This window comes from Dioscorea cayenensis, chromosome 12, assembly GCF_009730915.1.
Source record: "Dioscorea cayenensis subsp. rotundata cultivar TDr96_F1 chromosome 12, TDr96_F1_v2_PseudoChromosome.rev07_lg8_w22 25.fasta, whole genome shotgun sequence".
Classification (NCBI taxonomy): domain Eukaryota; kingdom Viridiplantae; phylum Streptophyta; class Magnoliopsida; order Dioscoreales; family Dioscoreaceae; genus Dioscorea; species Dioscorea cayenensis.
Genome location: NC_052482.1, coordinates 216,267 through 243,371, shown reverse-complemented (window position 1 = coordinate 243,371; position 27,105 = coordinate 216,267). Strand labels below are relative to the sequence as shown.

At 34.1% G+C, this 27,105-nt stretch overlaps 4 protein-coding genes across 7 annotated transcripts; 2 read left to right on the top strand and 2 right to left on the bottom strand.

Moving 5' to 3' along the window:
- The first annotated feature begins 3,632 nt into the window (after positions 1–3,632).
- LOC120273495 (chitinase 10-like) lies at positions 3,633–4,958 on the top strand. Its single transcript, XM_039280124.1, has 3 exons — positions 3,633–3,969; positions 4,141–4,297; positions 4,418–4,958. The coding sequence occupies exons 1-3, from the start codon at positions 3,666–3,668 to the stop codon at positions 4,782–4,784; spliced, it is 828 nt and encodes a 275-aa protein (XP_039136058.1). The 5' UTR covers positions 3,633–3,665; the 3' UTR covers positions 4,785–4,958.
- Positions 4,959–7,517: 2,559 nt separating this feature from the next.
- LOC120273499 (hydrophobic protein LTI6B) lies at positions 7,518–8,305 on the bottom strand. The gene is made up of 3 exons (XM_039280132.1): positions 8,097–8,305; positions 7,876–8,003; positions 7,518–7,753 (listed from the first exon to the last, which is right to left on the bottom strand). Exons 1-2 carry the CDS (start codon positions 8,184–8,186, stop codon positions 7,920–7,922), a joined length of 174 nt encoding a protein of 57 aa, XP_039136066.1. The 5' UTR covers positions 8,187–8,305; the 3' UTR covers positions 7,518–7,753; positions 7,876–7,919.
- A 4,994-nt stretch (positions 8,306–13,299) lies between these two features.
- Positions 13,300–14,322, bottom strand: LOC120274067 (auxin-responsive protein IAA4-like). Of its 4 annotated transcripts, none has more exons than XM_039280817.1 (4): positions 14,103–14,322; positions 13,733–13,941; positions 13,502–13,604; positions 13,300–13,409 (listed from the first exon to the last, which is right to left on the bottom strand). In XM_039280817.1, the coding sequence occupies exons 1-4, from the start codon at positions 14,273–14,275 to the stop codon at positions 13,358–13,360; spliced, it is 537 nt and encodes a 178-aa protein (XP_039136751.1). In that variant the 5' UTR covers positions 14,276–14,322; the 3' UTR covers positions 13,300–13,357. The 4 variants fall into 4 exon arrangements, with proteins under 4 accessions (XP_039136751.1, XP_039136753.1, XP_039136750.1 ...); XM_039280819.1 differs by having other exon boundaries at positions 13,502–13,589; XM_039280816.1 differs by lacking the exon at positions 13,300–13,409 and having other exon boundaries at positions 13,428–13,604.
- An 8,212-nt stretch (positions 14,323–22,534) lies between these two features.
- Positions 22,535–26,526, top strand: LOC120273458 (transcription factor PHYTOCHROME INTERACTING FACTOR-LIKE 15-like). Its single transcript, XM_039280085.1, has 7 exons — positions 22,535–23,383; positions 23,499–24,720; positions 24,805–24,906; positions 24,999–25,064; positions 25,151–25,216; positions 25,466–25,936; positions 26,025–26,526. Exons 1-7 carry the CDS (start codon positions 23,286–23,288, stop codon positions 26,130–26,132), a joined length of 2,133 nt encoding a protein of 710 aa, XP_039136019.1. The 5' UTR covers positions 22,535–23,285; the 3' UTR covers positions 26,133–26,526.
- Positions 26,527–27,105: the final 579 nt, after the last annotated feature.

Below are 27,105 nucleotides of genomic sequence, written 5' to 3'. Positions count from 1 at the left end.
AATTAAGCCATTGGTGAAAGCATCTACTCAAATATTGTCAACAATAGGGTGTAATCGATCGAGTTCGAGCAGAGCAGTAAGTTACTCGAGCTCGAGCTCAGTTAAAAACTCAATACTCGATACTCGGCTCGAACTCGATCAAGTTTTGTTTTTGTAAATTGAGTTCGACTCGATACATAAATCGAGCTACTTGAGCTCGTTCGATTAAATTCGATAAAAGCTAAAAAACTCTGTTTATTTATAGATATTGTTATACTCAAACTCGAACTCGAACTCGAACTCGAGCTCGAACACAATTATATATAAAACAAACTAGTATATAGTATATATACACACATAAATACAAGTACTCAATTAAGCTAGCGAGCACTCGAGTCAAGTATTAAGATACTCGAACTTGGCTCGTTCAACTACTTGAGCTCAACTTGACCATAAGCGAATCGAGTTTGTTAAACTCAAGTAATTAACTTGTGAATAGTAGTATATCCTTTACACCCAACTATGACAGTGAACTGAATGCATGGGATGTTACAGGAAATTAATAACAATATTTAATACGTACGTACATGCATGCAAGGTCTAAGTAATTAGAGAATTGGCCGAAAGAAGTGGTGATGTAGGAGGCCTTCCAAGGTTCATGCTCTGGTGAACTTTTCCAATGAATTCTTCAGTTTTTTTATCAATATCGTCTTCGTCACTTACTTGGGCTTTTCCGGTGTCTGCTCCTCCATTAAGCTTCTTGTGTCCTTCTTGATTTGGTTCTTGAAACTCTGGCTTTTCATTACTCAGGACAGGTGGTGTTCCATGAAGCTCTATATCTCTCTTTACATGGCTGTTCTTGTGTCCTTCTTGATTTGGTTCCTGAAACTCTGGCTTTACATTACTCAGGACAGGTGGTGTTCCATGAAGCTCTAAATCTCTCTTTACATGGCTGTTCTTGTGTCCTTCTTTATTTGGTTCCTGAAACTCTGGCTTTACATTGCTCTTGCTTTTACTGAAATGAAAGAAGCTGAGGAAGAAACTCTTCAGTCTCATGCCTCTAATAAATTAATATCTATAGTTACTGCAAATATATATATATCCTTTTGTATATATTTATTTGGTTGATCTGGTGATTGGAAGAGGAACAACAATACAATTTATAGTAATGAACTTCATGCTGAAACATTAATTAATCAGGTGCAAATTAATTAATAAATGCTTTTAGCGGGTCCTTTCCAAGACCTTCAGTCAATAAGCCGGAGAAACAAAAGCTTAGTTTGAAGCAGCTTCCTTGAATTTTAACATGGAATCTTTATTTGGGTGCGCGTACGTGGCATCTCAAATCATAGAGTCCTGTGAGAAAACTTATTGATTTACATTAATGCATTAGCCATCCATGCAACTTCTAGCAGGATATATATATATATATATATATAATCATGATAACAATAATTAAGTACTAATTATAAGAGCTGAGACCTGATCAATCTGCTATTTGATCTTGAACATGTGACAGTTTTGCACATCACCATGACGTACATGCAAGTATATAGATTAACCTTTATTATATATATATGTGTGTGTGTGTATGGCTACATATAAATCAAACACGTAGGTGCAAGACTAGTACAGGAAGTCTTCAATTCATGTTTTGCTAATTAGAATATATTGATTGATGAGCCTTTTGTTTACTTTATTTAGTGGTTACATAGGGTAGGAATATATAATAACATAGGATTGAGACTGTAATCGGTCCCAAGCAAGTTGAGTGGCTATAATGAATATGTTTTAGGCCTTTGGCCTGCCACTTATTTGTATTTTTAGTTGAATTGACAATTTGGTGCAGCACAGCATTGAAATTTCTGATGAAAATGAAGTCTTCAGTGATCTCATGAGTAGTCTACATTGATTGAGATGTTCACTCAAACCACCAGATTGATCTAATTTACCTTTTATCATTTAACATATACTTTAAAAAAAAAAAAACTGGATCAACAATAATAAATCTATTGAAAGATGAATGAGCAGAGAGACAGAATTATATATACATCATCACAGCCACGCGAATGTCAAGGCTTGCTTTATAAAAATGCAATCTAATCAAAATAAAAGAACAGGATCAACATAGAAGAATAAAATCAAGTTTTGGGGAGTAACAAAAACTTATAAAAAATGTTTGTCAAATTTATTTTATCACGTTTAGATAACTGAGTCTTCTTTATTGGGGCTATGGGAAAATTGAGAGTTTGGCATCTTTCCAAAGTATGACATGAGGATCTAAAGGGTGTAATTAAGATAGTTTATCAATAATTTCAAAATAATAATAATAATAATGAATAAATAAATAAAAATCACGGGATTATATATAAGTTGGAACCATTATTTTGCAATATATATATATATATATATATCTTTATGCTAAATAAAAATTGATCCCCTTTCCATTCTCACTTCATTACATTTATACTTATCAAACAGTTCTATTTTAGAATTTATATTTTGTTTATCCAACTATTCCATTGTTATGGTGAAAATCTAATTTTTTTGGACAAGCAATCTGAATAATGGGCATAATAAGAGAGCAAAGTGTGGAACATCTAACTTGAGCATAAGAAAAGCACATTTAATTATTATTTACCATAAAACACAACATTTATTTTACTAAAAAAAAAAGTAACTATCACGTTCAATATATAAGCTTTTAATTTCAAAAATCATGAAAGATGGAGCTTAACACTCGGTTTTGCTAAGCCATCACAGGTTGATGATCTCTTGTTTTTAAGATCTTTAGTTGGACTTTTTCATTTTTTTCTTAATGTGTTTGAACCATTAACCATATATTCTTGATGGTTTAGAGTTATTTGCCTATGTTTTATTTTCTATTATTTCCATATATAATCCTCAATCATGCAATGAATATTAATTTGTATTTTATCCTCATAAAAAATATCAATATTTAGAATAATCTAGAGATTAATAAAATATATATTTTTAATATATATTTTTTTAATACTGTTATGTTATATTCAAGCCGAGCATTTTTCATACTGATAAGAACAAGTGGATTTTAATTTTTAAGCCCATATGATGGTTTGTCCATCGCCCAAATAACCCTTTCACATTATGAGACCAATATTAGGTGAAGCAAAATGAGGAAATGATTTTGGTCATTATTGGGGGTTACATTGTCTATCCTTAATTTACGGAGTTAGAGGTTACATGGCACTGCTTTAATTAATATAATTAATAAGACCTCTACTAATTAAGTACTATATATTTAACCAATTTATTGAAATAGGACCAATTTGAAATGGTCATCCACTCCATCTCCTCTCCACTAGAAGAAAGAGTTCATGCATCTACAGCTATATCCTCATAAGTGGTCATTACGTGCGTGTTTGAATTTATAAAGTCAACGTTTCGCCATGAGATGAAGCATCCTAAAGAACTTTGGCAAGTCAACCATCCCATTTTCAATTAAGGCCAATTAATTAGTTTAATGGTAGTGGGAATTCCACCCATGACCCATCTACAATACAGTTGACTAGTCTAACTCAGCCGGCCTGGTCAACCTTTGACTATTTATCATGGAATTCTTCACACACACACACATATATATATATATGAGCTAGAATACATGATCACTTGAACTCACTAATTCTTCATCTCCAATTATTCTCTCCATGTTGATCTTCATTTTCTTAGCCTTTTCTTTTCTACTAACAACTCCGGCGACAATATGCGCCGAGGCTGCTCGTCTTCCTTATGGTCATGCTGCTCATATATCATCCATAATCTCAGAGGAGCTCTACAACAAGATGTTCTTGCATAAAGATGATAATGCCTGCCCAGCCAAAGGGTTCTATCCTTATGCCTCCTTTATCAAAGCCACCAGATGCTTCCCCAAGTTTGGAAACACTGGTGACTTGAACACCACAAAGAGAGAAGTTGCAGCTTTCCTTGCCCAGATCTCCCATGAAACAACAGGTACGTATCACGTATGTAATTCAATAATATATTTAAAACAATATTAATTAATTAATTATTATCTTCATCAAATTAATCAACATATATACATGCATGCATGTATGCATATATACACTCCTCAAAACATTAATCAATGTTATGCCTCTGATATATTTATATGTTTATAATCAGGAGGATGGGCAACAGCACCAGATGGTCCTTATGCATGGGGACTGTGCTTTAAGGAGGAGGTCAGCCCATCCAGTGATTACTGTGACTCCACAAACAAGCAGTGGCCCTGCTCTCCTGGCAAGTCCTACAAAGGCAGAGGCCCTATCCAGCTCTCCTGGTACTTTTACTAGTTTACTAGTTCACTACTTAACCATTAACTCACTGTTACTTGAATAATAATAATACCAATGGATTAAAGTAAACTAATTAAAGAGGCAATTAATGGTAATTGTAACAGGAATTACAATTATGGGCCAGCAGGGCGGGCTTTGGGCTTTGATGGGCTTGGGAACCCGGACATTGTGGCTAATAACTCGGACATCGCTTTCAAGACTGCCTTGTGGTTTTGGATGACGCCACGTGACCCGAAGCCATCGTGTCACGATGTGATGGTGGGCCGATACCGGCCCACGAAAGCCGATTTGGCTGCGAACCGGACCGGTGGGTTCGGTCTAGTGACCAACATTATAAACGGTGGGCTCGAGTGTGGAATTCCAAATGACGCCCGGGTTAACGATCGCATCGGTTTTTATGAACGGTATGCTGGTTTACTCGGTGTCGATGTGGGCCCCAATCTTGACTGTGCCAATCAGAAGTCGTTTTAATATGTTTAATAATTACTTTTCCCCAATTAACTTTCTTAATTTGTTGTCTCTTTTACAGTTATTTTTGTTAATCTTAGTTTTTCTGTTTGAAGCTTTGAATTTGGAATTGGATGGTGATTGATAATAAAAGATTTCAAGGAAAGCTATTTGGAATAATGGCTAGGAAATAAGGAAGAAGTGTTATTATTATTATTATTATTATTTTCCCATGTTTGATCATTTTGTCATTTAAATTATATATATTCTTAAATTTACTAAATAATTTTAAAAATTATATTTATCATATTTAGCATGAACTATCTCATGCAAAATCAGTTTAGTTCCACATTACCTAATTGAGAAGAAGTCCATATATAATATATATATATATATATATACAGAGATAACCCCATTTTGTTATAAGTCTCTCTAAGTGAAGTGTGTCATAATTTTTCTTTGTTTTATCTTCGTGTAGATCAGTAGATGTTAGTACTTAGTACATGTGATCAATTTTAATTTTTCAGAAATTTACATGTAATTTTACAATTTTATCAATAATCATTTGTTTTATTATCACTAGTAGATCTTGTATACAAGATGAAAGTCACATTAAAGGGGACCGACTCAAATCCTAAATTCATGTCAATGGAGAATTAGATGTTGTAGTGCTTAACTTCTTGCGTGTACTTGTCTTCCACACATGATTTATCTACATTTGTTTTTAAAAAAAAAATACAATTTTTTCAGGGGCATATACGTCAAACTTCACAAAAGCAAAATGCTATAAAAAGATTTGCAAAAAAGTTCTTTGTTTTTTTTTATAAAACAAATTGTTGTGGTCCTACCGCAATTATATACTTTTTCTTTTTTTCTTAATAATTCCAATGGGAAACAAAAATGGAAATTGTAGTTTATTAATTTTATAAAAAAAAACAAAGAAGATGGAAATAATTACTTGCAAATAGAGATCATTAAATTAAATTGATAATAAAAAAAATAATCAGGATTAACTAAACTTAATCACAAGAAGGCAACAGCAAAGTTAAAAAGTCAAATTATGACAAAAAGGGATAAAACAAAACAAGACAACAAAAGTGATAAGAAAGGAAAGGAAGGGAATGGGAATGGAATAGAAAGATGGAATTTGATGTAGTAATATTGGGTAGTTGATATAGCAAATCTAACGAGCATCCATTGTTTGTTGGTGGACTACATTAATGATTCGGCTGAGTTGTCTTGCTCAAGTGGTTGTGGTCTGGATTGGATCAATTTAATTTTCACTCATCATCATTCATAACCGGTCAGACGCCCCATCCATTTGTATCCCATCCACTATGCAACATTATGCTTTCATGGGTCATTTAGGAGAAGAGTTAGAGATGTTAATTATCAAACCATTTTCTTTATATATATATATATATATGATATAATATATAATTGGGTAGGTCATGGCAATAAAGTGCCATGAATTTGCAAACTTCATGGATTCATTTGTGTGTAATAAACAATGAAGGAAAGGAGACACACCCAAAAATTGCTTGTTAAAACTAAATTTGGTTACCATACAATTAATTGTGAATTAATTCTTTATACAAAAATAAAAAAATAATATAGTATACAAAATAAAAATATAATATAAAAATATGGATACCTAATCCAATGATAGAAATAGACTCTCAAATATATATATATATACAAATATTTGACAAACCAACGGGTGACACTCTTAAAACAATTTTTTTTTAAAAAAAAAAGATAAATTACTTCAATTAAATCAATTAAATCAGAAAAAAGACAAAAACTACAAATCTTCTCCTAAACTGAGATAAAAGAAACAAAAAACAACAAATCACTAGATATGATACAAATATCTAAAAAACAAAAAATATATAAAAAAAACATAAATAAAGAACAAAGGCCTCCATGTTTAAATCATCTCTTTCCATCAACATTTGTCACCTTAAAACATTTGGCATATAAATCATCCATTTTAAGTGGCATAAATTAGGCTCCATATCCATCATCTCTTTCCATCAACATATCCATCATCCTTTTCCATTCTCTTACGGTTTTTTTTTTTATGAAATAAGCTCACAATCATATAAAATTTGTTGTATACAAGAGAATTTTCCCATGTGACAATAAATTCAATCAATTTTATTCAAATTTTTAAATAATTTATTTGAAAAGAAAACAGATAAAAAAAAAATCCCAATACACAACAAAATTAAAACAGGCTGGAAAATGATGCTGCCTACCGACAACCGCAATAAAACAATGCTATATATTTATATTTATATATTTATATTTATATTTATATATTTATAAAAAACAGAGAGGATAAGTATGCCCAACTTTTACCTCCCAACATGGTCCCGCATCTCATCTATGAAACATATATATATATATCAATTCGTTGATATGACTACACCATTTCACACTTAAGAAAATTCCACATCTCACTTTCATTTAAACTTCTTTTTTATCTTTTATTTCTTTCTATAAACGTTTATTAATTAATTAATTAGTTCACCACTACCCAAGCACCCATCATCCTTGTTATTCCTGCATTATTGATTTTTTCAATAATGCTTTGGATGTTAATGTAAATAATCCCACCAATTTCAATTGGTAAAAACAAGAGAAAAACAAGAGAAGAATATGGAGAACACAAGAATAGACATATATATATATATATATATATATATAATTTAATACATCAGCAATTAATGACAACCACTCTTCAACCAAACATCAAACAACAGTACATCTTTTTAATATATATATTTATTATTGTAACAATAACAAAGTTTCAAGACAGAATTCAATAAACTAAGATGAAAATAGACCATCCAAAACAGAAAGAAAGAAAGAAAAAGAAGCAAACAAACAGAAATATACAAAACACATGATAAACATTGAATTAATCCAGCCACCTGTCACACATCACACCACCACCATCACCACCACCACAACCAATTCATCTCCCCCTGCCAATTTAATTATCAAACAAAATAATAAACCTTATTAATTGATCCATTAATCAGTTTTCTTTTCTCTAGAAAGGAAAGAGAAAAAGAGAAGTAGTTCAAAAGGGTTAATTAATTTGTACCTGAGTATCATGAAGATGAAGAGGCCTAGAGATTAATAATTAATTTACTTGGTGATGGCGTAGATGGCATAGATGATGCCAGGAAGGTAACCCAAGATGGTGAGCAACAAACAGATCCAGAACTCAGACTGTTCACAGATCAACACATATAAATATATAAATACATAAACAAAAAAAATAATAAATGATTAAAAGAAAGAACTCATGAGTGAAGTACGTACATGGCAACCAAACTTGAGGAAAACACCAAGAGGAGGGAGAATGATGGCCAGGAGTATGTCTATGCAATTGGCTGTGCCTTCACTTGCCATTTTAATTTCTTTCACAACAACAACAACAACAACAACAACAACAACAACAACAACAAAAAGAGATATAACAAGAACTCTCTCAAGTAATCTAAGTTGGTGGAGAACTTGGTCTGGTTAATGGCTATCAATATATATATAGGCTGAGAGAAAGTGTCATAGGTGTCACGTGACCTTCATCCAGAAAAAGAGAGAGAGAGAAAGAGAGAGAGATTGCTTAATTGTTAATCCTCCACCATATGCTTCGCTGGCGGCATATGGGTAAATTTTAGTAACCTTTTTTTTTTTCTCCAATTTTAAAAAAGATAAATGAATAAATAAATAATAAGTGGTATTCTCTGTCATTGATCTGAAAATAGTAACATGGTAGTAATGGTTGCAATTAATATCAATTAAACGTGAAACGGAAATGGTGGGCCACGATGGTTTGGGCTTAAAATCCGGATCATGAAGAGAGTGGGTTGGAGTGGGCATTCGTAGCACTGGCTTAACTGATCCACCTTTGCTTGACTTTTATAACTACAATTAATAAAATTTTTATGTATATATTAATAAATAAAAATTGATCCTCGGAAATCCTCATGTTGCACCTCCTTTTATTTTTTTTAGTTTATCCACTTTACTAAAAAAAAATATATATATATCAGAACATGGGTGGTTTTTTATTTACCTATCAACTCTTTATTTTTTCAAAAATATCTCATACCGTTTATTTTTTATTTTCACCTTGAACAATTTAAATGTTTTAACTTGGATTATAACATAAATAAAATAATTCTAAACACTTTTATTTAAAAGAAAATATATCATCACAATTTACATATAATATTTCATAATAAAAATTATAAAAAGTGTACATATTAATATATATGCTCCAGAGAAGGTAAAATAAAAAAGTCACTAGATACGTAGGTAATTTTCATATTTCCGGGGGTGCGAAGAGTAAAATCATAAGCACTAGCTAGCATACATATGTCCGAAGATTATTGGGTGCAGTTATACTTATGGAAACACCCCATAAATTAAGGTAATTAGATAGGGATGGCACATGGCGGTCGGCACGCGTAAGAACTTTCAGGTTGGCAAGTTATACGCGGAATATATATTAGGGCGGCTACTTTTATATATGATGATTCTGCCAACTCAATACAAACGGAAAGGCCCTTCTAACACGTGGGCTGCCCGCTGGCTTGCACGTGGCACATCTCATGCATGCAACGTTGACCTTAACTTTCGTATTTATAATTTATTAATATACATATATATAATGTTAAATAACTGGTTCCTAATCACTTGCACGTTATGTAATATATATATATATATATAAATGATTCATGGTCAATTGGTCATGATCTCGGTCCAAGCGAAACCAGTTCCGGCTTCACGTGGATTAGCTCAAAACATTAATTGATTAGTTCGTTAGTTAATAATACACGTTACTTGGGAATAATGATATTGCTGTCAAGAATCAGGAACCAGATCATAATATCAATAATAATATGTTTCGGATGCATGCCAGTGAGGCAAAAGCAACTCCAACTGCGCCTTGTTGCCAAGCTTGTTTGATTCCTAATTAAAGAGGCCCGCTGATTGAGTGTGGTGCATGCTTTTGCATGATCATGCATGCATGGCTTATATATAATATATTTCTTGTTAAAGTAAACATTGAATATATATATATATATATATATATATATATAATCTTTAATTATCTTTTGATAACATCAGAGTTTATATACACAACACCATATATATATATATGCACCTTTCAAATTGGTTAATAGAGTTTTTGGATGGTAAAAGATCAGTTTACATGAATATTATATATAACATTGTGACTTATGAGCTCAGATAAATACCTACTGCATGATCAACTAACTAATCCAATTGCATGCTCAGCAAGTGATCATGAAGAAGAAACAAGTACAATAGGATGAAATATTTTAACAAGAAGTTGATCGATTTCTCTCTATAAATTATACTTATTAATTTAATTCCTCGCCCATTAATTTTCAGTTTAACTTAATCTTTACTTTTATAAAATGAAACTATAGCTAGTTAGCTCATTAGAATAAGATAAAATGCCGATCGAACCATGCTGAGCAGTTGGACAGTGAAAAAAGACAAAGAAGAAAGTGAAGCATAGATTCTTATAAGTCTCATTGGATGTGGAGGCCCAAGCGATATAAGTATGATCAACAACAACTGTCATGCAAAAAATATAACTAAATATATATATATATATATGTGTGTGTGTGTGTGTGTGTGTGTGTGTGTGTATAGTTTTTGAATTAATAGTATCGTAATTACACGCAATCAAGAATTCGATTTCAACCTTGCTAAGAATTAAGTGCTAACATCTGTACTTAATTTGTTAAGAATATTAAAGATGATTCTCTGTAATTTGTTTGGTCTTTAATACAGTTTCTATTAGTGAGTTTTAGAAGTTGACCCTCATGTACTATGTAGTGTATATATATATATATAGTTCTCCTTGTCTGTTAATTAGCTATGGAATATACTTTGTTGCTAAAGGATTAATGTTCAGTTATCTTTTATTCTTCTCTCCTCCCTGAATGCTCACCTCTTCGATATATCTAGTGATTTTGTTTCAATTTTGATCATGATTTGCTAGCTGTAAGTTCAGCTATCTTAATTATGCTTTTCACATATATACTTTTGGATGAAGAACTGGGAAACCCAAGCAAACTAATTAAATGAGAAAATCTATAAGGGGCGTACTTGGAAATTAAGCAAATTAAGGTACATGCATGCTTTTTGGGTAATTCTTGCAAATTAAGTATCTAGGAACGTGAGGATATATAGTGCTTTGCTAGCCACACATTTAATCAGAATTTCATGGATTAGGATTTTATTATGCAAGGTCATGATCAGGAGCCAAGAAATAACATTTGATTGTAATTAAGAGGGGTGCATGTGCGACACATATAAACAGTATTGCCATGCTTTAATCATGGCATAATTAAGCTTGCCACGTACAGAGTGAATGGATGCTTGTGTTGATATATTGGGTCTAAAAACCCATCTGGAGTCCAATAACTATGTTTGAAGGCCCATTACTTGTTAACTTACTAACACTTGCTCCTGATCACCATTGCATTAAGTCATGTTTAATATTGTGACGCAGCAGATACACCGATCAATAGAAAGAGAAAATTTGTTTTTGGAAAAATTATTCAATCTCTTCATTGCTTCAAAAGTTACAAGCATTTATAATAATGGAAACCCTACAAAAACCCTAAAATGTAAAGAGATCTCTAAAAATAAATAAAATTGAAAATAAGACTAAATAAAAAGACTATAAAAAAATAAAAAAATCTTGCTTCATTCTGCACCATAATAGTTGAAATTATCTCATTGGACCTAATAGAGGAATTGCGCCATCAAAGAAAAAAAATACAAGGAATAATTGGGAAGAAGAAAAATGAGAGTTCTATTTTTAAATTTGAATGCAATGAAGAATAATCTATTAATTTAAATTTTTTAGTAGTCAGTGATTTTTTGACTCTAATCTTTGGGTGGGTTAGGGGTCTTGTTATGTTATTTTGTTTCGACCTTATTATTTTGTACTTTGTTTTTGCTCCACTTCTAGTGGATGTTGTTTGGACTTATTTTTCGGTTAATCGATGTGGTTTATCCACTTTTTCATAAATAATAAAAAATATATATCTATTAATGTTTATGATTCATCAAGTCTAAAGGTGAAAGCACTCTTTTTTTTTTTTTGTTGCTCATGCAATCTTATCTTTGAAGTGAGATCTTTAATTTGTCTTATATATATTTGCAATTGTTCAAAGTGATATATAATGAATTTACCATAATTCTTTTGGTGTGGCAGCTGCATGCAGGACTAATTAAATTTTGACGAAATCATATAAATTGCTTTTTCCTTTTTTATCTTTCGGTGTATCAAACATAGGAGACATATTGGTAAAGAAATTAGGAGCGTGATTTTGGGGATTCTAATTAATTAGTCTCTAAGAAGAAAGAACCGGACATCTTCTTCGTATTTTGAAAAAATTATTAGCACTATTCATGTTTAATATTAGGACCATGTATATATATCCCTCAGCCCAAAATTGAGGAAATGGTCCCTTCACTCGATCTCAACACTCTTCACAAAGAGCAACCGGCTGTTTAATTAATTGACATAAATAATTATTATTAAATGCCATTCGGTGGACATGAATCAAGTTTAATATAATCAGCCACTTTTTGACAAACTAGCTACACTCCAAACAGGCAGATAAAATGAAATCAAGTGAGAGCTATATATATATATATATATATATATACATGTTTGTAGGTCATAGAAATCTTAAGATTAATTGTTATTATATGGTAGATAAAGAATTTCAAGCAATGAGATATATATAGCAGCCATTAATTAATAATGGTGTCTTTAATAATTTAAAAAAAAATGGATTTTATCATTGACAACGAGCATCATCAAAGGGAGACAAAAGAAGGGGACAAGTAAATGTCCATGTTTGATGCTATTGACTTAATTGGGCAAGAAAAGAAAAAGAACGTTAGGTGCAACTTATGGTCAACACCATTCATCCTCTCAAGTAGACACTAGATATCATGTATATCATGTATTTAGTCTAGTCACCAACATTGATTTTGCAACCTCAACAACTTCAAAAATCTCATGTCCCTTGCCTTGTTCTTGATGATCCATCAACCTCTCTCATATTTATCTTCTTTCTTTTTCTTTGTCCTCTTATTTATAGACATGCAAATAGACTTTCATCAGATATAAGATTATATAGTTTAGAATATGTATATTTATTTAAGTGAGTGGATAACCTACATTATCTTTAATTTGGGGGATTTGTTCAAGACCACTAAATTAATGAAAACATGAGAGAGAGAGCCATTAGACAGTAGCTCAGTTCCCACACATTCACATTCACCAAACAAGTAAAAGCTGTATAGATTGAACTAGAACTTTAATGCTAGAAACTTTAACACTGCAGAGAAAATCAATGAGAAAAGAACCATTATAAAGAAAAACATATAATTCTGAATGTATGTACAAGTACATGTTTAATCCAGAACCTAACTTCCTTCTATATATATATATATATATATGATATTTGATTTGCCATTTTTGTTTTAAAAAACATATAACAAGATTTGTGGAAGGACTAATCAACAACCTTGGTTATCTTTAGTCTCTTAACACTGGTTAGAAACATCCTGGTCAAATAAGAGAAAACAAAAGTTAAAATCTTAAGGAAATTATAAAAAAAAGGTTATAATGATAGAACAAATTAAGCATGCATGCATACTCCCAAGGGACATCTCCAACCATCATCCAATCTCCTTCCTTGTCTTCATAAGTGAGAAAATGAATATTGTCACTGGAAGACACTTGTGCTGCAACATCAGAGCCTACATCAAGTGATTTACAAGTGAATTAATAACCAAAGTATACGTAACAAAAATAGTAATAAAAGACTAAGGATTAATATTTGATTACAAGTGTACTGTGTACATCATTAAAACATTAATAAACTTACAAAGAATGGTGGTCTTGAACATTCTGCTAAGGGTCTTTACAAGGCAATCATAGCTGTGTACAGAGAACAAGTCTAGTTTACGGCCAATTGGAAGTCCTTCCATGTAGACCTTAACAAAGAAGCAGCAGTCCTGGTTTTTCTTGTTTATTTTCTCCTCAAGAGCAGTCCTGAGAAGTTGTTTGATTGGTGGCCAATCAGAGGCTTGCTCCCTAATGGAATTAGTAGGAAGTGAAATATATTAATTCAAATCAAAATTCAGATAATTAAAAAATGATCAGTGATCGAGTGCAACAATTCAAGTATATATAATTAAAGGCAAGACTAATTAAGTATAGCATTATATATTAATTTCTATAAGTGTGGTGCATACCTTGAGTTCGAACAAGTTTCATCAAGCAAAGGGGAAGATGATATGCTGAGTCCTAGCCTTAAATCAGTGCTCAAGTCTCCGTAGATTGGCCTGGAGAAGGATGAAGTGGTTGAGAGAACAGGGTGGCTACTACTGTCTATGGAAGAGGAAGGAGAGCTGTTTGCATCTCCCATTTGAACCTGCAAAGGGAGTACTCTTGCCAACTTGTTATGTCTCTAAATACTCTAAATTCAAAAAAAATATATATATATAGAATTGTGAGAGCTATATGTGATGTCTGTCTGTCTATCTATCTATAAAGAGAGATGCATGACTAAATAAGGAGTGGAAGGTCTTTTCAACTGATGAAATAGTTCCTATTTAAGGAGGCAGCATCAACACTTGGCATGCAGACCTTGTCTACAACTTTGTAAATTTATCATTTGCACTGCTTGTAGTTTCATGCACAAAACAGTAAACAAACACTTTGATGCACACATGGAGGAGGTGCCACTGATTTTCACGCCATCAACATACTGTATGACAACTACATACAGGGGACAAGCTTAATTGTAATCACAAGTGTCTTAATTATTCCTTCATCTTTGTATGATTCATTGCACTTTGAACTAATTAGTCACCTGCTCTCATTAACTGTGGCTCCCACCTGGTTATTTCTTTTCCTAATTATTCCTACGTTTACTGCTAACTCACATGCTTAATAAAGATATATATATATATATACACAAGTTAGGAAATATATATATATATATATATATTTACAGTAGAGAGAAGGAGAGAATATAGGGGATGAATGTGGGAACCTTGTCTCTAATCCCCAAGCTTTTTAGACCTCATCAGTACACTGCCTCCATTGTCCCCATACACTGTCTCCATTGATACATTTCTTATATTTAACCATGAAATTTAACTCCTTCATCAGAGTGACAACACATGTAACTTTGTTTTTGTGTCCAAGCTGTGGATTTCAATGACAGTCTCTCATCATAATGATGGTGTCTAATCTTCCTGCCTCTCTCAACCTATTGCTATTGTTTGGTGAAAATTTTTTATTTGATTTTTCATCTTTTAAAGGCTTTCTAGCCTTCTTATGTCCCCCCATGATAGGACCCATCCTGGGAATGGAGGCAGGACACCTCTGCTTTTGTGGACTCTTTGTCTCTGACCTTGCATACTTGCCTGAACGCCAACTTGCAGGTTTCTAGAAAAAGTGCATTAATTCTCTATGTGTTGAATAAAGCTTTAGGCATCATCAAAGCCTAAAAGCTCTTGATTCATGAAACTCATTTTCATTGAAAGAATTACTGGCAATTGGTCCATGGAATTAGTCTCTACGAAAGACATAAAGTTGTAGCTAGTCCTTGTTTGAGGGCCCAAGCTTGGATGCGTTGTTGCCAAGCAATTGGAACATGCATGAAGTCAAAAGTAAGAATGCCTACATATTTATATAACACATAAATATATAAATATTCACATCTATATATGTATCTGTTTCTCTATGTTCAGCGCTGCTTTGCTTTCTCGGTCGCCATCTTCAATGTGTTTTTGGAGACCCAAACTTTGGTCAAGTTGGGCAACCAACTGTTTTGTTTCATGTTTATTAGAAGCTGCAAGTTAATTTCATGCACTATAGACTTTGGCAATTTAATTAAGTGAGATGGTTTATTTATTTATTTTAATACGTCTCGTATGACTATTTATATACCAAGAGAGTTGATATTTTATTCTCCTCTCCAATCATAAATTGAGGGCCAAATTTATAGTTGACATATATATCTTAATAATTCAGATAGATCAATAACTTATAATTTATTTAAATGTCATGATCTACATGTTGGCCCAAAACTAATGGCCTAAAACCATCTCCTCCAAATCAATCAACCCAAAACTAATGGCCTCTTAATCCATGGATGACAAATCAATGGCTCATCAAACCATCAACCTATAGCCCTTGGTTATTGAGAATAGGTGGCCTGGTTGCTCTCTATAAATATGAGAAGCTTATTCTCATTCTTATACACAACTTGAGTGAACAACCAACTGAAAAAACAAATGAGAGTGAGAGTAAATTAGAGAGAGAAGAAAAATGTGGAAAAAATATTTTGAGAGTTAGTCCAATCTCCTAGTATAAGAGATGTAAAGATCGCCAGAGATCTCTACGACACTCACAAAGTCAAACAATCAAGACAACCAACCAATTAAACAATTCAATCAACCCATAATAAATCACAAACAGCACACACCAATTTATACGTGGAAAACCTTTTCGATGTGAAGGATAAAAACCACGGGATCATTCAAGGAGTCCACCCTTTACTTCTCTTATTGATAAATTGAGGGCAAAAGAACCCCAAATCAGTCAGCAAAGGATTCACAACCCACCAACAAACTCCAAGAACAATAAGAGATCAAGATAGAGCAAAAAAGTGTAAAAATCACCCAAAAACTGCTGGTCTGTTAAAGCTGCGTTTCTGACCAAACCGGAGCACCTGAGGACGATCCGACCGTTCAAAATGAAGCCCTTCTTGTCAGGAACAAGCTGGCCAAGTTTGGCCAAGTTTAGAGTTGATCAAAACTATGCACATAAAACCGAGAATAACAAACCCCTCTTAAGCTCTCTCTTTTCTTCTTTGATTGCCGTCCGCCTTTTTGATGTTGTACAGCCAAAACCAAATAATACAATCCCCCAAAAGAAAATTCTCTTGGAAACCCTAATATCAATGCCAAATGGACCCAAGAAGTAAGACATAACAAGTCCAACATAAAGGTCCAACATAAACAATAAAAGCGTTATGAAATATTACAAATATGGGCTGGACCCATAACAAGAGAGAGTTCTGATTTTCTTCTTGTTATTAAAGAGAGTTTGTAACTCATGGAATTTTCCCACTTAGTAAATTCTTCTATTTTTGTCTATGGTTTTTACCCTATTTATTTAGGGGGTTTTCACGTAACATCTTGGTGTTCGTTATTTTTCAGCATTATTTTCATTTATTTTGCTATTGTATTGCTCTATTCGGTCCTTTATTTTATAACACTACATGTTATTTATTTTTCTTTGTTCCTATAACATGTATTAAAAATCAAATGGTTATGTAAATAATTTTTTATCGTAATAACCATGAGTAGTAGGTATAGGAGAAGTGTAGATATATATTTTTTTTTTTCGAACTTATATTTGGTAAACATAAAATTATTTTTTTCTCTTGTATAGGCTATCATTAATAGTGAAAATTGAGCAAGTAATTTATTATCAAACCTTCTTATATTTAATTTGCTCAAGTTTAAAACATCATAAAATTAAGAAATTAACAAGGTGATGATTTAATAAAAAAAAGAAAGATAAACTACATGCATTAAAATTTTAAAAACATACAGATGTAGAGAGATACAATACATAATAACAATAACAATAAAAGGACCACCACATAAGAATAAAATAACTCAAAAGAAGATTCACATGTTGAAGTGGACTTTAAAAAGTTTATACTCAACAACGAGAGAATAACGTCATAATTCACCCAACGAAAAGAAGTTGGGTATCAAATAGGTGAAGTAGATCAAGAAAGTGAGAAAAAAAAAATCCAACAAATTAATGGTCTGCTCTGTCCCATAATTGACTCATATTTTATCATCTGTCTTACAACGGCGGATACATTATACAGTGATTCAACGCATCCCAATTCCTTAATAGATCGGAAAGAATGGGCCTCCATTAACTAATTAGAAATAACTTGCTTTATTGTTGATGGACTTGCAGCCCATTTTTTCGTTCATTCAGATGAAGAGAGACACTAACCTAAAAGGTTGGGCCTTAAAAAGGGCCCATTAATTTATTGGGTAAACAGTATGATGCTTTCTTTGTATTCTTGCACAAAGAGTACTAGTAGCAGCTGTAGAAGATGGAAAGCTTTGATTTTCTCTGGAACAAGTCTATTATATTGATGGGAAGGGACAAATAAGTGTAAACTATATCAATTTCATAGTTAAACAAAATAATTTCACCCACCTCACGGATTGATAAACTTGACAAATAGATTCAATAAATTAATCAGACAGTAATATCAATATTCAATAATAAAATTGATAAATAGGAACAAGCATAGAGCAATAATATTTTTATAGTAGAAACCCCAATTAACAAAATCATGAGATTTTGTTAGATGAATAATCACCACTATGAGAATAATGGCAATACAATGCTTTACATGTAGATGATAATAATATCAATATCACCACACAATCAACTTATTCTCCAAAAACTAAAATTTCAAAAGAATGGATTTGAAAAGATTTCACCGGAGCATATCTGAAAAACAAAATTAAATAGTTATATAGAGTTTGTTGAGAAAATTAATTATCTGCCCAAAATTTTGCTTAGATTGGACATCAAATAATCATTGATCAATAAAATAAAACTCTTTTTTTCTTTAACTCTTTTTTCTCCATATTTTCTTATGACGGATTGCATATTAACGACAAAATGAGATTCAGAAAATTAGGAATTACTTTATTCCGAGTGGAACAACTATGGTCCCATAATTTATTGCTATGGCCTACCGCAATTGTCCTATTCCTAAGAATAAAATAATCAAATTTATTTAAATTTTTTATGATCCAAATGGGTCATATGGATACCCAACTTATCTACATCATCCAATTTCTCTTTCTTTCTTTAAGACATACATCCACTGAAAAGAATTTTTTTTTTTAAACTTAATTATTTATGGGCCATTGGGCTAAATCATGAGATGGACCCAAGCCCAACATGTATAATATATAATACATTTCCATGTGGATGGTTCCTATGGAAAGTTAATGATAGAGATGAAACCATGTGTGTTTTGAGTCCAAAACCCAATGGAGATTCTGAATGGAAGTTAGGTGGCTGTCATTGGGACCCATGGCAGGTGAAGGTGGCAATATCTTGTCCTTAACTACTTTGCAACACAAATAATGGGCCATTTCCTCCTTTAGCTTAATACACACACACACACACACACATAAATGTATATATATAAAATGTTTCACTATGGAAAGCCTCCATGATGCTTGTGTGTCTGTAAGCTGACATATACTTTAAAATTAACCTCCACGCTTGGCTCCACCTTCTGGTCACATCTGTGTCAAGATAACATGGATTCTCTCTGCTCCTTAATCAAGTGCAGGTATACTCCCACATTCATGAATTAATTCAAGAGTTCTGACCCATGAAAAGAGATGGATATCAAATGCATTTGCCAAGTGCCAATCATACACAATTCTCTTCTTCAGTGTTTCAAACGTGCTCAGTTTCCAAATAAAGATTACTGCATGCATACATTGAATAACAAGTACTGGCATGCAACCAATGTGCATGTACAGTGGTACCATGTGCATCTTGCCAGATGAACTGCAAGATTTGTTTGCAGATGAAGCAGCATCTGCAGTAGTCTACACTACACTCCTTGAAATTCTCCATCAAAACCAGCAGTAATTGCAGTCAGACGACTTGCCCTCAACCATCAACCAAGTTTTATACTATTATATATATATATATATATAAACTTATAACATGTTTCATTTAACAGGTGGAATTAATTAATTAATTAATTAATGATGTTCAGTACAGTATAGAAACACTAGAGGTGACCGAGTGCTGAGTAAAATCTGATTTGATAGGCATCCTATCCTAGCTACAGAAGCAGCAAGGAAATTAATACAAGTCCATGTACAACCAACAATTGTTGGGAAACAACATATATTTGAGCACACTGATTTAGCTAAAGAACAAAGCATCTGCCTGAAGACCTGTACGTGGATATGAAAGATGCTTGGTTGATTGTTTGCCTGCTGGGGCTTTTGCACACCAATATTTGTAGCCTGATGTCGTGTCACAGGATGCTCACAAACAAGGAAATTAAGGGACTTTGGGTGCGGTTCACATGCTTGAATTGTTTGTGAACTGCACTGCAGTGCAAGGTATGGGCCAACACTTGATGGATGTTAGCACTGGCGGAACTAAAAAGGGACAAATGAAACTTTATAAATCAATTTTTAAATATAACCAAAATTATGTAATTATTCTAATTTTTTTTTTACAAAAATAAGTATTATAAAATATATTGTCCCTACAAATTTTAATATTAAATTAATTTAATTTTAAATTATAAAGAGGTCAATAATTGTTTGTTTTGATAGAGAACGGGAAAATGGGAGAGAGTTGAAAGAAAAGAAACAAAACTTGATGGTTAACAATAATATTAAACAGTAATAAACCAAAAGAGTGTGTGTTGGTTTTTTTCTCCGTAAGAGAAGAGGGCTGATATTGGCATTACAGCTGTTATGATTTTTTATTAGATTCTGATTAAAAAAAATATTGTATATCTCATATTTTATTATACAATTGTTAATAATACTGTATTTGCCACTCAATATTGTTGGTAAGACTGATGTTGAAATTGTTTCCTGTAGTTAAACGAATGGCCATAGAATTAACTTCTAATGAAGTTCATACTAGACACGTTCTCTCTCTCTCTCTCTCTCTCTCTCTCTCTCTCACACACACACACACACACACACACACACACACACACCGCACACAAATACACACACATATACATCCCATATTTAACTGACTAATTAAGCATCTTCCATCTTATGTTTAACTTTTATAAAAGAACTGAGATTCTGCTTTGTCAGAACATATATTGAGCTTCAATCATCTACGATTACGAACATTGATAATTAAATAAATATGGACCGTCTAACCCTATTTCTACTCGATCTATACCTAATCAAAATTCAATTAATCAACCCAACTAACCCATCATTAACCGTCATTGAAGCAGTTTAATTGATACTGTTTGTCTGCTATGCTCACCTGCGAACGTTCGCAAATGATGAATTCACGTATATTTATATACCGCAAAAATATTAACCTCATAAACTATAAAGGCAAGCATATCTGCATATATATATGTATATGTGTGTAGATATAGATATAGCAATTGTATGATTGATTTATATATGAAGGTTCTGCGCATCGTTAATTGTTTGCTGAGTTTCGGTTGGATGAACCTGCCCATTAATTAATTCGACGAGTTAGAGGTCCAGTGATGTCCCTTTTGAAGACTACGTTACCACTCTTGAAAGCATGGTCCAGGCTTAAATTTGGTACCTACGCGTTTCCGGTTTCTTATTAGTTTATATTACTCTTGAGCAATAAGTTATTCAGCAGTGTTTAATTAATTGTTGGACCACAGAACCAATGATAACGACTTGACACTGATAAGCATAAGCATAAATAATGAATGCATCACTCTCTGATTTATAGAAAAACTACTATTAGTAGTACATTGGGTCATTTTCGTATGGTTGGCTTTCAAGCATATAAAGAAAAAAGAAAAAGAATAAAACATGGGTTGGTGAAGAAGAAGAAAGAAGAAGAAGAAGAAGAGAACAACTAATGCACATAATTAGATGATGGATTGGCATGGCATCATCACTCACTCACGTTGAGTTGGTGTGATTATCATGGCAGAGGGCCCCTTTTACCATCCCTAGTGCACGTGGCAAGCGTGTTGTCACGTGAACTGCACTTGTTCTCCACCGTCCCCATATAAGCTCACACCATCCAATCAGACATGATGCCAATCACATCACTGATGAGCCCACAACAAAGATTATTACCTGCCACTCCAGTCCTTTTTCCTTATTGTTCTTGCTTGAAAAAAACAGAAAAGGGCTATCTATCACATTTAATGCTCGCTCTGTATGAATGGGTAGTAGTTACCAATGCATCATCTTCTTTTTATTAAAAAAGAAAAAAACTGTTGATTTCCTGATCAGTGGAGTCAGAACATATATGGGATTAGGATAGATAGAACTGGGGTCAAAGCATTATAAAATATTAAATTAATGAATCTTTATAATAATGATGATTATAATGATTGTGATGATGATTTGGATTAGACTTATTAATTAAATTTAAACCCCAGCTTCTCTCGGCTCCATCTTGTATAGTTGGTCAATTACTATTCTAATCCTAGGATCAGAGGGTCGGTAAAAGACAAACAGACAAGGAAACATTCAAAGATAAGCATAGATTAGCTAAACTAATGGTTCTCGGCTCCACGTTCGGAAATTTATACTTAAAAGAAGGTTTCTTTTTGACAAATGCACCATGTGAGAGTTGATTAATCCCAAAATGATATGAAGAATAAGCTCCACCAATTGGAATCCTGGGGAAAAAATAGAAGGTCTTTTCTTTATTAATTATGAATTACGGCTAATAGACTACACAATCACAAGTCACACCACTGGATCTTATCTCTTTTATTCTAGAAACCCAAATGTGCAAGCAACTAATCCTGGCCATTGGAATAGAGGGAGGGGGCCTCACCCAATCATTTCTTGTAATTTAAGCTGCTAACGAGGGTCATCAATAAGTGGAGCTCTGAGTAGTGTTCTTGTTTCACTAACAACTCACAAGCTCAGTGTGTTCACAGAGCAGAGAGGGCTCACTTATTAGTCCCTTTTGAACTAGTGTGCTATCTCAACTTCCCACTCAGTTAAAAAGTCAAGGCCTTTCAGAAAGTTTCCAGTTTTTTTTTTTTTTTAGTTCTTCTTTGGCTTCAGTCAGTTGAAGCAGGATTTTTATTCCTTATCTTTGATGGTTGAGTGATTTTTGGTGATGGCTTGTGGGGATCTCTCAAGATAAAGATAGAGATTGTTTTCTCTCTCGTTGTGTTTTTTTTTTTAACATCACCTTTTGGTTTCCAGCAGAGGAAGTTTGGATTTTTAAGTGAATTTGTGGACAGATGGCAATTCAGATTGATCGCTAGCTAGTCCTTTGTTGGTGTTCTGGGTCTCTAGTGAAAAAAAGCTTGCAACTTTGATGGGTTCTTTGCTCGATTTTGATTCTTCTCGAGAATAAGCGAGCTCGAATCTTTCAGAAAATGTGGCAATCCCAATAGCCAGAATAAAGCGAAAAAAAAGTTTGGTTCTCTACGGTTTACATTCAGTTTGAAGTAAAAGAAGGCAATTTGCCTTTAGCTTTTCTTGTTGTTCCTGGCCCCTTGTTGGCGTGTTAGTATTATTATTATTATTTCTAGATTGTGTTTTCCTCTTACTGGAATTCTGAGAAGTGAGTTATAGATTGCCCTTTTGCATTCAAAGTTGCACTCCTCCGTGTCTTTCTTCATGCCTCTCTCTGAAGTACATAGAACAGCAACAAGGAAAGAGCTGGAAAATTCTCAGTCCAGGATGACAAATTACTCATCAGATCTATCTTCATTCATGTAAGTTAATCATCTAACTATACTTCTTTTATTGATGGATTGTGCCTCACTGAACTAATTATTTTCTATATTTTATGTTTGTTCTTTGGATTGTGTCCTTGGCTGGTCGATAAAGGCCTGATGATGAATTTGTTGAGCTACTGTGGGAGAACGGTCAGCTTGTTGTGCAGTGCCAATCCAATAGGCCTAAGAAGAGCTTTTTCACCAGCAATGCCTCCAGCCAAACTGGCAAAGCTCACGACAAGAATGGCAATGTGAAGATGGGGAGGTTCAGTTCAATGGATCAGGTGGTAGATGAATTATCACCCGTAGTGCCATCAGTTGTGGGATTGAACAGTCAAGATGATGATGATAATAATAATATTAATGGTTCATGGATGAATTACCCCATTGAGGATCCGTTGGTCCAGAGTGATTACTGCTCTGAATTCTTGTCTGAATTCTCTGGAGTTGATTTGAACTCTGTGGCCACTAATGCCAAAGGCAACAGCAATGTTGTCGCAACGACTACTACTGAGAGGATCACTAGCTTTGGTTTTGGAAGAGCTTCTCAGAACATACAAGTTGGCAATGCTTCTAGAGGGATTACAGGAGGATCAGATCCCCCCAGTAGGATCAGGAAAAGCCAGTTATTTCAGTTGCCACAGCAATGCCAGAGTGCAATTCCAAATAGCAAACCAAAAGAAGCAACTGAATACCATAACCATGGCAGCACTAGTAGTCATCAGGGTTCTTCTGCTGATGGTGGTGGTGTCCTTCTGAAGACATGGTCTCAGAAACAACAAGATACAGCAAACACTAAAGTGCCTCAAGCGAGCAGTGGCAGTAGAGGCGGTGCTGGCTTGATGAACTTCTCCCACTTCTCAAGAGCTGCTTCTTTGTTTAAGGCCAATCTTCAGGGTAGTGATAGGTTGAGGAGCAACAAGAAGGCATCCACTGCTGGCAGTAGTAAACCTTTGGAGTCTTCTCTGATCAATTCAAACAGTGGCTTCAAGAGCATCAGTGGTGCAATCCAAGGTAAACCAGCTTCTGCTCTTCTTCATGATGTGGCTCAAAGATCATCTACAAAAAATATTCAGGATGTGGCTTCTGTTCAACAAGCAGAAGCACATAAGAATCACGGCAAAGTTGTCATTGCTAGTCCTAAGCCTTCTGATCAAAGTAAGGGTCAAAGCACAGGGCCGTCTGGAAAGCAGGAAACAGAGAAGGCTCCTGAAGCACCAGTGGCTTCCTCTGTGTGTTCAGGCAACAGTGTTGGTGCTGCATCCAATGACCCTATATACGGAGCAGCAAAGAGGAAATGCAGGGAAGGAGAAGAATCTGAATACCAAAGTGATGTAAGTGGTTGCATTGCATCTTAAGCTTTCTATCTATTTATTTTACTATTGCTGAAAAACACTATGATTATCTTGTGTGTTTAGGATGTGGAAGATGATTCAGTGGGCTTGAAGATATCTGATTCTACCGGCTGCAAAAGTGCAAAGAGAAGTCGTGCAGCGGAAGTGCACAATTTGTCTGAAAGAGTATGCAGTGCTTATTGCTCATCTTCAGACTTGTGATTGTTTCCTTTTTTATATAATGGCCGCTGTGATTGATTTCTTTTATTTATCAACAGAGGAGGAGAGACAGGATCAATGAGAGAATGCGTGCGCTGCAAGAGCTTATACCAAACTGTAATAAGGTTGTTATTGGCTTCTTGTTGTGCTAGGACTGTTTGTTTGAGATACCTTCAGTTCAACTAATTTTCTTTCCATTTGCTTCTTTAAGGTGGACAAGGCTTCAATGCTTGATGAGGCCATTGAGTATCTTAAAACACTTCAACTTCAAGTGCAGGTGAAAACTTTATAAAGAATTTATCTTTATAGTTTTGATTTGATTCCTTGTTTTCCTTACCTTGTTCTGGTTCAAAGTAGAATCTCATGTTATGTCTATAATTGTTTTCTCCTCTGTTATGTCTTTCCAGTTATTTTGTGTATTCTGATTTTTTCTGTACTCTCTTAATCTTCTTTAATAAACAGCTCCTTGAACTCTTTTCATCAAAGAAAAAGGTAGAATCTCATGTTCAATCTTCAATCGTGGCAGATCATGTCAATGGGAGCTGGAATGTGCATGCCTCCGATGATGATGCCTCCAGCAATGCAGCACCTTCGAGCGGCACCAATGTACTCACCAATGGGGTTAGGAATGAGTATGGGAATGGGAATGGGCTATGGAATGGGAATGTTTGACATGAATGGTTCCCCAAGTTTGCATGGGTTGCCTGGTGGACCTGCAAGCCTTCAGATGTTTGGAATCCCTGGGAAGGGACTTCCAATTCCAACGCCTCAGCTGCCACAGTATACCCCTTATTCAACACTTCCTATAAGGCCTGACACAATGGCTGAAAGATCAGGGGTGGTGGCAGGAACAACCTCTCCTGTATCAGCAGCACCGCCTGTAGTAGAAACTGCGCCCTCTTCGAGTTCCAAGGAAATCCCTCACTTAAACGTGAACTGCGAAGCCCCACACCAAACGAAAGCAGATGATTCACTGATTCCGAGCTCCTCTATTCAGGTTGTTTGATTTGTTTCATGCACCATATTTCTTTTTGAGTGTCCTACTCAGATCTATTAACTGATCTATGCTATCATCATCATGTCAGGCTCTGAAAGATCAAACTGTTGTATCACAAATGAGTGATCAAACTCTGCATGTAAGTGGAAAAGGCTCCACCAATTCTATCAGGAAAAATGAGAGTGGTGCTCCCTGAGCAACTGGCAAGCAGCAGTATTTCATGAATGATTTTGCTTTAGGGATACCTAGAGTCCTAGAGCCGGCTTTCTGTTCAAACAAGCCAGCCATCAATCCTAGACTAGATATGGATCGAATTGGTTGGGAATCAGCAGACATCAAAGAGTTTCACATTTCACACATTTGTTTTCTTCTTCAGGTAGAGTGAGCACACGACATGCAGAATTCCAGGATGCATAGTGTGCACAGAATGCAGGGTTTCATGGACACAGTTGAGGGAGTGGCCAAGCAGTTAGAGGAGATATCAGATTGTACTAGAAATGAAGGTGCTAACATTTGTGTAACATTTTCTTTCCATTAGTGGAACTGATATTCTACTTTTTCATTGACAAGTAAATATGACTTCTCTTCCATCTCTTTGCCATCTTAAAATCACGGAATGACTTTCATTACTTGATGTTAACAGTTTGCAAGGATAATTTAGATATTTTCACCAGAGTGATCACTGATTATTGTGGGGCCCCACATCGATAAAGCTTATTGCATTAGCATTAGATGTCTGAATGACTATGCAAACTTTCAGAGCCACATGCGCAGGATCATCTCCTTTTTTTTTCCCCTTTATTCTTTATACGACAAAGTTTGTCTTCAAGATGATCGCATATTGCATTCAATAAAGTAGTTAAAGAGAAGCTTATCTACATAAATCTTTTCCCAGAGAATTTATCATCTTTCCCTGTTCCCCTGTTTTGGAGACAAACAAGTATGGAAGCACAATGAAGACATCAGAATCTCTATGCACTTGACTAATAAATACGCTACTTATAGTAGTTGATGCATTGGCCCTGGACCATGGCTCTCACCTCTGTCAGTTTTCCAGAAGAGTAAGCAACCCGGTCCTGATACTTTGCATATATTATTGCCATTTGTCACCCTCGCTTGTTACTTTTTTCTGCATTATTCCAAAGTCAAATTTGTGTTTGCGACAAATT